Genomic DNA, 10625 nt, shown 5'->3' with positions numbered 1-10625 from the left:
TGAAAATGTGATGCCAAAAGGCTCAGAAACAAGAAGGGAACTAAAGGGATCCCCCAAAATTATTATTATTGCTTTAAATCTCATGATTTTTAAGCCAGCTTTGTGAGGGGGTGGGCAGGCTTGTGATTTTTGAACACTTGTGGTTGCCAATACTTCACTGCTTTATGCAGACATGAGCATGAGCCATGGGATACACATACACTGAAGCTGGATCCGTAATTTCCAGCTTGGGTGGACGTACATGTGCTAGCTTTAATTAAGCCTGCACACTAAAAATAGCAGTGTAGCCACCTCAGGATGGACCTAGGGACTCGGATGGGATTGTTCTCTGGTGGCTAGCCTATGCCAGTGCTCTTGCCATCCTGGGGTACACTGCTATTTTTAGCATGCTAGCTCAGTTAAACGTCTACTCAAAATGGAAATCACACCTCCAGCTGCAGTGTAGCTGTACCCTTCGGATTCCGGAAGTTCGAGGTGATGTACTCCTAAAGACCTCACCTACAACCATGTGACCGCACATTGTGGACAATCAATCGCAAGGTGTTGGTTCAACTGTACATTACGGGACCTAGCAAAGGAATCACTGGGTGAAATTCTCTGGCGTGTGCTGAGCAGGAAGTCAGATGAGATGATCATAATGGTCCCTTCTGGCCTTGAAATCTATGAGTCTAGACCAGGGGTTCCCTAGCTGTAGGACATGAGCCACTCTTGCTACATGAACTCGATGTTCCAGCAGTTCACATCACAACAATTTTAAGAAGGTGGTGCGTGAACCAATACACGTTTGGGAGCCGCAGTTTGTGCCTCAAGGGAATTATCCCTACAGTCGGTGTAAAATATCTCACACTTGCAACCTATTTACTTACAGCAAAAAGAGGTCGGGGTTTTATTTCAAGCTGCTTGGTGTATATATTCTTAATTTTGAAATGTTGTCAATTTTTTTTATCGAAATGTGAATGATATTGTTGCAGATCCACCCTTATTTTCCAAAATGCTGTACGAGTTTTCCTTCCTTGGAGCAAATTTGCTCAAGAGCGATCCATTTTCAAGGCAGGGGAGAAAGTTAGATTCACAATGCAATATTGCAAGGACTTTGGGGCAGGAACTGTCTATTACAATATGTGTGTAATGCGCCCAGACACACTGTAATGTAGAGATTCCAACTCACTGGAGCCGAGGTGCCATCTTAACATACATGGTAAATAAGAGAAAGAACAATAAGGTAACACAAATAGAATCAAACCAAGACAATTTTTAATGTTATCCATTCACATGTCCATTTCCCCTCCCTACCACAACACACATTCCACTTCATATTGAAAGAAAATAAATAAATCAATAAATAAATCCATATCGTCCTTCCGATAGTCCTGAGGGACAAGGTGGGTGAGGGAATATCTTTTACTGGGCCAACTTCTGTTGGTGAGACAGACAAGCTTTCGAGCTATACAGAGGTCCTGAAGAAGAGTTCTGTAGCTCAAAAGCGTGTCTCTCTCACCAACAGAAGTTTCTCCACAAAAAGATATTCCCTCACCCACCTTGTCTCCCAAATACCCTGCGACTGACACTGGTACAACAACCCTGCATACATTCTGATAGTCCCGGCAAATAAGAGGTAGACATTTTGCAATAGCTCCCTTCATTTTCACGTGCCTTTTAAATATTCTCCACTGTCAAAAGAAGTCTCATGTTCCATGAATTTAACTAGATTCACTATACATCTTTGGTTTAAAGGAATATGTGCCAGTTTTAGATTGGGGTCATAACTGAACCTTGCAATCCCCAAACATTTTAAATAAAACTTTTTCTTTCTTTCTTGTGTTGATTCTAGACATTTTGCGGTTTCACCGAAATGTCTGAATTTACCTTTCAGAGTAGCAGCCGTGTTAGTCTGTATTCGCAAAAAGAAAAGGAGGACTTCCACATGGAGTAATTTAAAATAACAAATTAGGAGAATTTTTAAACAGGCAAGGAGATAAAAGTTTAGTTACATAGCAATGAGAGGAAAAATAATTTAAAACACAGCAGCAACCCTAATTCAACATGAGTACTTTAGTGAACAACTCACAGCTCATTTCCAAAGTGTGATTAGAATTTTGCAACAGGGAAAGACAAAATAATAGCGTTGGTGGCAAATTAGCATATTTGGTTCCTTAGCTATTGTTTCATGTGTGTTTTTTCTTTTTTTCCAGCAAAATGGAGTGAACTGCAAATTTAAAGATCCGATTAAAAAGGCAACAGTTTCTAGGGATTGTCCTGCCTGAAATTCCACTGATGGGTGTATTATTTAGAGGTGTTAAAACCCCACCACCACCCCATTAATCCTTTCAGTGATGAGTGGCAAGGAAGACCGAGGGAAAGTTTGGTTAGCAGAACATTTGGTATAAATCCAGCGGCTGTTGAAGAAGAATGCTGTGTATATTTTTAAATCAAATGTACTTTTCAGCCACCTAAAGTCCTTTCATTGGGTTAGCCTCTTGTAATATATGATCCGAGTGAAAATAAACCAGTATTCTCCATGGACAAAAGGCATTTCTCAAATATATTTTGATAGTAAAACATCAATAATAATAATAATAATTAATAATAATAAAACACGGTGATGAAAATGAACCAATTATTTCTCCAAAGTGAGGCATTGTGTGCAAACTTTGTCTCAGCATAAGTGGCTCTAACATTACCTAGGGTTATTTTAACACTTCTTATTGTTTGTTCTTGATATAATGTTGGCCTCCATTTTATCCTTTATTAAAGTTTAAAAGGCAACTATTCCCATCTCTCCAGCCCATCACCACTGTCCTGTCAAAGTTCTGTGACAACACCCCTGATTTTTGCATTTGCTTTGTTGCTTTCACTCTTTGCTATAAATTAAATCCACTTTTAATATGAAGAGTGTGTTTCTTCCCAGCTGTTAGAAGATTTAAATGTTAATGAAGAACCTCGGAAATGTGAAAATAAATAATACACTTCTAAGCTTTTACTGACTGAGGAGGTTATTTATAGCATAATTACCATGTCTCTTATATTTCTAAGCCTGATTTTGAACTCACATTTCCTCTCCTATCCATTTGTGCTGAAGGTGCATTTAGCCTAGGAAAGCACATTTAAAAGATGGGGGAAACATCATATTTTCTTGATCAAATATCTGTGTAGGCCCACTGATTATACTGCATATAACTTGTTTCATATGGATTAGATCCAAAGTCCATTAAAGACCACTAGATTTTTTCCTTTGACTTCAGTGGCTTGAGACCGGGCTTTTTCTGCCCCTTTAGTATCACATCAGAGGGAGGGTTAACTCACCCACTAGGGTATCATTTAGATGTGTGGGCACAAGAATAGAGATGGCATTCAAGAAACTGTGATAACCATCCTTGGCCAGAATGGCTGTCTGTGGCCAGAATACTGAGTTCAGCAAAAATGTCCTGGTCTTAAAAATACTTCTGAAGAGCATTATTCTCCCTAGAAATTTCACCAAAATGGTATGTAACTGTATTACATATCTCTAAAATAATTACTCCCAGGAGATAATGGCTCTAGTTCCTTCTAAAAGGGCTCAGTGAAATAGGAACATTTGGAATTAGAGTTCAAATATGAAAATTATTCCCCAAATTGTTGTCAGAACTTTTTGTGGAAAATATGTAATTGAACCATTTCGTAAAAAAACACAAAAACAAATGGTGAAACTTTTCATGAAAAAAAGTTCATCGAAAGTTCCCACAAAACAATTTTGTCAAGAATTTTTGTGGGGAAAAAAATTGCATCAAAACTTATTGTGAATAAGGCTCATGTCAAAACTTTTGGGGGAAAATAATGTGTCAAAATAAAATTTGTCAACACTTCTAGTAGAAAAAGTTCATCAAAACCTTCCATGAAGAATGAGCCTTTTTGTGAAAAAAAATTAATCTAATCTTTTTGTGACTAAAGATGTTGTAGAAACTTTTTGTGGAAAAAGTCGAAATGTATTGTGAATAAAAATGTAACAAACTTTTAGTGGAAAAAACGTCCAGTTTACTCACAAAGAATCAAGAGTGTGTGAAAACTTGTTGTTGTCTGCATTTTTTTGTAAAAAGTTCATGGTTTTTGAAAAAAAATATTTGGCCCTCTCTATTCACCTCTGCTCTACGAATTTGGAAGGGAAAGTAACTTTTTTTTTTTTTTTTAGCATGGCATCCATTAATCTAGCATCTGCATCTATTGGAAGGACACCCATTTAACAGCACAATGCTGGCACCTGTGCTATCGGTGGTGGTCATGGTGGTGAGTGTGGAAGTCTCTACACATGGTTTTGGTGTGTGTTTTCACCCCCAAGTCCATTGCAATGCATTGCACCCTTCTCTCTCCCCCAGCAAGATGAATGCAGGGGGCTGAGTGGATCTGATGGGGAAAGTCTCTTTTCTGTTTCTCTGCCCAAGATCAGAACAGAGGTTCTAACAAGAGCCTCAGTCAGATGGGAGGCGTGGGAGCCTCGTTACTTCTGCTAGGAGAGGTAGCTGGGGAGGTGATGTCTGATTTGTCAGAGGAGGACTCCGGTCCATTGCAGCCAGCTGACCCCTCGGGGAAACCCTCCCTCTCCCTCTTCTTCTGCTTCATCCTGCGGTTCTGGAACCAGATCTTCACCTGGGTTTCGTTGAGCTGCAAGGCACAGGCGATCTCAACCCGCCTGGCCCGGGTCAGGTACTTGTTGAAGTAGAATTCTTTCTCCAGTTCGGTCAGCTGCTTGGTGCTGAAGTTTGTCCTGGGAGAGACTGCGTTTTTCTCCCCAGCAAAGCCACAGTCTCCTGATTTCACTGGAGACAAAGGGAAGGGGGGTGGGGAGGAGATGATTATTAAAACCCATGAGGTTAGTAACTAGGAGGCTCCCTTTCCAGCTAGCTAACTTTCTTTCTTCTTTCTTAACCCCCCCCCCCACAAAAACATCTTTTTCGTGAGTAATATCCCCCCAACACCCACACACATACTTTCCATTATCTTTCTTTATTATATGCATAGATCCCTATTGCAAAATATACTCCTACTGCAATAGGTATTTATTCTGCAAAATAATCATATACACGTGCCTCTTTCCCACGATATATATTGCAATAGGAGTGTATTTAGCAAGAGTGTATTTATACTGCCTCTTGCAATATATATATTGAAAAATAGTGATATGTAGGTATATAGGATTATTTTGCAGAATGAATATGTATTGTAATATGCGTCTATTTTGGAATCTATATTAATTATGTAGATATGTGTCTTTATATAGACGTGTGTATATATGTGTGTATACATCAATTCATTATGTATATATTCATTATATAAAACACAAGTAACAGGTTAGACTCGCGCGGGCTTCAGTCCTTTGCGCTCTGTGGTTCATAGAAAGTCCCCGGGCGGCCCTGGGATTTTTGAAGGAGCAGTGAAAAAAAGGTCAGTGATGTGCGCTTTAGACCCCATCTTGGGGTACAATGCCCTGTTTGGGGGCTCTGGGGTTTTCTGCCTTAAAACACACACACGGGGTTATCATGTTTCGATAACCGGGCTGACCCAATGGTCTTGGCGGCGGAACACGGGCAGGATGCGGGAGCCCAAAGGTTAAGTGGAAAGGAAAGGTGGTTATAATGGGAAACTTGCCAGAGATGGGTAGAAAGGGCCCGGGTCGGTCTTTTTTTCTTTTCTTTTCTTCTCCCGCCCTCCCCCCCCCGAAAACATTCAGATTGAGGGAAACACGTGGGGGTGGGGGGAGCGAATAACCCTTAACAGCTCTTTTCACTTTGGAATGACTCTAATGCCAATCACGAAGGTTTCACAGACAGTCAGGGCAGAGAGAGGTGGGGAAGCCGGGGGGGAACTGCAGCAGATTCACTATCTGCCTCGGGTCCCTACGCACCAGAGTCGCCTGCCCTACAAGCCATTAGCTTCTCTGATGCCGAACTCAGGCCCCAGGTAATTTCACTTTCAACTCTTCCCTTGGAGTGGCCAACTGCCTTGTTAGAGCCCCAATGGGTCCCCCGCTCCCTGAGGGGATAAAGTCTCGTGATCGCATCTCCATTTACAGCTTCCTTTCCTTTCCTTTCCTTTCCTTTCCTTTCCCAAACACTGCTATTAAAGCGATGCACTAAATGAAGGGGGATAATCTGCATCTGTTTTTGCAGAGTTGAGTTTGACGTCTAAGGTTTTGCGTTTACATATCAGCCTAATCTTAACTTTCAAATCAAAGAACAAATCTCTCTTTCTCCATCTCTCTCAGTCTCTGCTCTATCTTCTTCCCTTCCTGTGTGTCTCCTTCTGTCTTTCCAATTTTCATCTTCTCTCTAACACACACGTCTTATTATACTAGCATAAAGGATATCCCTCTGCCTTTGTATCGAGCTCAAAAATGAGCATACATTTCAAACAAATCTTCTCCATGCCTGTGAAACCCGCTAAAAACATCTGAAACCATTTGACTCTTATTTGCTTTTTTTCCTTCGTTTTGCAAATGATCAAATTCATCCTTGTTCTTTGATTGATTTATATATGGCCAGGATCCGCAAAATAAAAAGCAGAACTTTCCCAATCTTGTTATATTTTTGTTCTCAGTGAATGACAGTTAACCGACTCCTCTCCCTCCCCTCTTGAAGGTGAAACAATGAGATAAGGCACGAAACAAAGAGAAAGCTTTTAGCCTTATATATATATATATATATAAAAACCCCACGCGGTCGCTTTCTTGGTTATTTGAATAGCTTTTCCCCTTTGGTCGAGAGAGTTAGGAGAAGTCTGATTCGTTTATAAACCCAGATCATCAGAAGAGAAAACTGAACAAACACTGCCCGTACCCGAAAAGTTACAGGAGAGAAGCAAACATCAATTGGCAAACTGTTTGCAAAGCGTAAAATCTGTTCCCCTTCACTCAAACTCCAAGAAACTGGAAAATCATACTGTCTATTGCCGTCAAAAGAACTTTAAACTCAAACGGCAGAGGAAATCCCTTGGAGGCAGTGAACTCGGTTTGATTATTTTTTAAAAAAACATTCAAATCTCAGGCTGTTCCACTGGATTGCCTTTGAAAATATCAATTCCTTTCTAAACCCCAAACGATCTCCTTTTTCAACGTTAAAACCGGGATGAAATGTGCATTTCCCACCCCTCCCACTTGAGAAAATACATCATTTCACATCCAGTTAGTTAGATACTTTGTAACAACATTTAACTTTAAAAAAAAAATACATCACCCAGAAATTTGCAAAAGCTTGGAATAAACTTTACAGGAAAACGCTTGAAGCAAACGCGAATCTGTTTGCGCAGATGGTTCTACTATTGTAATTTTAAAGAAAGTTGTGATTTTTTTAAAAAAAAGATCCCTCAATTTATACAATATTTAGCAAAATGTCAGAGATAAATCTCTTGGAAGATGTTTATGATGCAAGGAGCCACATATAATTGGAAGTAAACAAGAAACTTCTAATGATCTATGAAGACACAGATTTTTATCGATGAGTTCAGAAAATGGTTTCATTACAAGGCTTAATATTTGGAGAAAGTTTTTCCGCCTCTCAGTTTGAAAAAGGTAATACATGGACTTTCCTCTGGGGAGTAATCTAAATGAATATAACTGCTACTCCTTGAATTTTGCAATGCACTGAGCGTTGTCAAGATCAGAATTTTTTGGTAGAATAATTTTGAAGCTAAATTCCCAGCGCACAGAACTAAAAGTCAGACTTGCTAATTACCAACCTGCTAAAATTATACAAAAGTAGGACGTTGTTTCATCTCTTTTATTTTGGGCTAAATTACTTTTACGGGTGGAGTTGTCGCGCCTAAATTAAAATGAGACAAAAGTCAGATTCCTGTAAAATAAATTTTAAAATATTGAAAAAAGACGTTTAATTTTTCCAGGAAACAATAACCCCATTCAAAACCACACACTCCCAATCCCCAGGTTCAACATTAATTTCAAACTATACATGTGTACCTATATATATTACAGATCAAATAAATATTTGATATATGTTTAAGATTCTGTCAATCAGATCAAACACTTATTTGGGGACCATTCTGGCCAATTGTAGACAAACGTGTCCGTTTCCTCTTAACTCGTGTTTTCTAAAAAATAAAAGTTTGTTTCCCCTTGAATGATTTTTTTTTTAAAAAGAAAGCAATAATTTTAGACACAAGACGACTTTAATTGAAAAAAAAAGTTCTGAAAGTCACACTCAGCTCAGGAGAAGGAGTGTAGTTTGGAGGTAATCGTAACAAACATCATGGCAGAGAGAAAATTTAAGGCAAATAGACCTGCTTAGAGACAGGCATGCGCCAATGTGGGGGGGACGGGACACCTGAATATCTTCCACTTTTATTACCTAGTGACGTTACTTGGCCTTTCCAAGTGACCTGCCACCCACAGTTAAATACACTGGCCTCTGTCTCAGACTCACCTGTTCTGGGAAGGTTCCTTTTGACTCTCATCCACTCAAAAGTTTTCGTGTCACCGTAAACATCCTGAGAGAGGTCCCCTCTATCTTCTGGCACCACCAGAGAGTTACAGCTGGGGGGGTCCTGGCTACAGGCGTGGTACCGATCCGCTCCCCGACCCCCGGAGCGGGGTCCAATAAGGCAAGCTGGGTAGGCGGCGGAGGAGGAGGGGGGCAGGCTCCCCCCAGGAAAGCCGGGGTCATGAGAACTGGCTGGGAAGGGGCTGCAGCAGGATGAGTTATAACCTGGGGAGGCGAAAGCGGCGCCGGGAGGTTGGCTGGGGTTGTAAAGGGGCCTGGGCCCAGCCGCGAGATAACGAGAGGGAGCGGGGAAAGGATGGGGCTGGCCGGGCGGGGAGGGGAGATGCGGCGGGGGGGGCCCTGCAATTGGGAGCTCCCTTCCCAGCACGCAGCGATCGTCCCCGGCACAGCGGATGTTGCACGGCCTCCGCTGCAAATGCTGGAGTCTCTGCTCCCCGGGCCAGGTCCCTGCATAGCCCGCCCTGCTCTCTCCCCCCCAGCCCAGCTCTGGCTGAGGGTTCATCCTCCTCTCATTGTCCTGGCCCCCACCCGCGCTAGCCCCCTTGTCCCGCGCCCTGGCCCGGCTTGCACCATGTCAAATGGGGCACTTCCCCGGCCCGGAGCGCGAGGAAAAGCCAGCTGAAATTCGATACATTGGCAGGAGGGATCACGTGGCCGGCTCTTGGCCAATGGCCAAGGTTCACTGGGAGAGGGACTGTTTGATGAGTTAATGGCAGCGATTTGTAACTTTCAGTCTCTCTCTGGGCAAACACACAAGAGGGATGATAGGAAACAGTTTCTGCACCAGATCTCTCTCTGGGCTGCGAGAAATGGACATGACTTCATCCCTCCCCCCAACCCAGCCCAGCCCCAGCCCACCCCACCAGACCCTCCTGGAATCTCTGCTGGGATGCTCAAGGTAAGTCCATTTTTATTCTCACACTCCCAAGTTCGCTTGCATGCATCTTTTTGCTGTGGGGGCTGTTGTTGTTTTTTAAATAGAGCATCCCTCCCTCCCCTTCTTCTGTATCCAACCATAATACACCGTTTCATCTTCATTTAGCCGATGAAGTCTGAAATTACTTTTGCAATGAAAATGGATGAACATGCTTGTGTGTGTGTGTGAGAGAGAGTTTAGTAATGAAACGCAACAAACTTTCTGTATAGATCAAGTGGATACTCGTTAATAGAAATCCCAGAGTGGCTTTATTGATAACCTATAAGGCAACTTTTCAGACTAAAATATCCCATTATAATAGAGGAAAAAATGTTCTTTCTTTCTTTCTTTCTTTCTTTCTTTCTTTCTTTCTTTCTTTCTTTCTTTCTTTCAAAGCCACGGTCAACTGCCTTGGTTAATTCCGCTCCCCTTCCCCCACCTTTCACCCTTTCCAGCAATAATATTTAATTTCAGATGTCTGGGTTTTCTTTCTGCTCTCCCAAGCTAAGTCTCCTTTGGAAGAATCAGTGGGTAAGAAAATGTATTATTAATTATACTCTAGTTTAATCAGCCAGACCTTGTAGGAAGGTGGATCCTGTAGAATAGTTTTAATTTAATTGTATTTTGATCTATTGGCCTGTTTTAATTGAAATAAGAAGATGCTAGGAATATGGAGAATAGTTACACTTCTTGATTGTTAGCAGTCTTATAAAGATGGTTATCTATCTATATATCAATATAATGACTCTGAAACTGGAGGCTTTGGAGAAATCATTAAATCCAATTTTTATGGGGTAGTTTTTAAGCCTTTTTAATATGATCCTGTTGTCTTTTTAAGCTAGCAACCTTTAGAGACAGTCACCCAGATGTACTTTTTGAGTTTTGACTGAAAAAAACAAGAGCTCAGATGAAGACGAAGAAAAAAAGGAAAGAGCTCAACTCCTCATGACTCAAAGTGATGTTTTCTTCTCCAGTTGATATTCCAGGCACGTAACACTGAGCCCAATGTTCCTGCTTCCAAGAAATATTAATCTAAATTACTATTAATAAGGGACAGCTACAAGTTAATTGGCATTAAAATAATTCATTTCAATTTGTTAATATTAAATGAACAGATAAGACTTTTGCTTAAAATGTACTCATGTTCTGCCTTTCTTATTAGTTATGGAGAAGAAAATTCTCTGAAGAAACCATTCTCTAAAAAAGAGTTTGGGGTTTTTATTTAT

The 10625-nt window shown here is 41.0% G+C and overlaps 1 protein-coding gene across 1 annotated transcript; it reads right to left on the bottom strand.

Moving 5' to 3' along the window:
• Positions 1-1232: 1232 nt before the first annotated feature.
• Positions 1233-8985, bottom strand: LOC119564320 (homeobox protein Hox-A1). The gene is made up of 2 exons (XM_037884237.2): positions 8406-8985; positions 1233-4790 (listed from the first exon to the last, which is right to left on the bottom strand). The coding sequence occupies exons 1-2, from the start codon at positions 8983-8985 to the stop codon at positions 4447-4449; spliced, it is 924 nt and encodes a 307-aa protein (XP_037740165.1). The 3' UTR covers positions 1233-4446.
• Between the last annotated feature and the right edge of the window lie 1640 nt (positions 8986-10625).

This window comes from Chelonia mydas, chromosome 20 (assembly GCF_015237465.2).
Source record: "Chelonia mydas isolate rCheMyd1 chromosome 20, rCheMyd1.pri.v2, whole genome shotgun sequence".
NCBI classification, from domain to species: domain Eukaryota; kingdom Metazoa; phylum Chordata; order Testudines; family Cheloniidae; genus Chelonia; species Chelonia mydas.
Note: the sequence above shows the minus strand (reverse complement) of the source record. Positions and strands in the feature narration are given on the sequence as shown.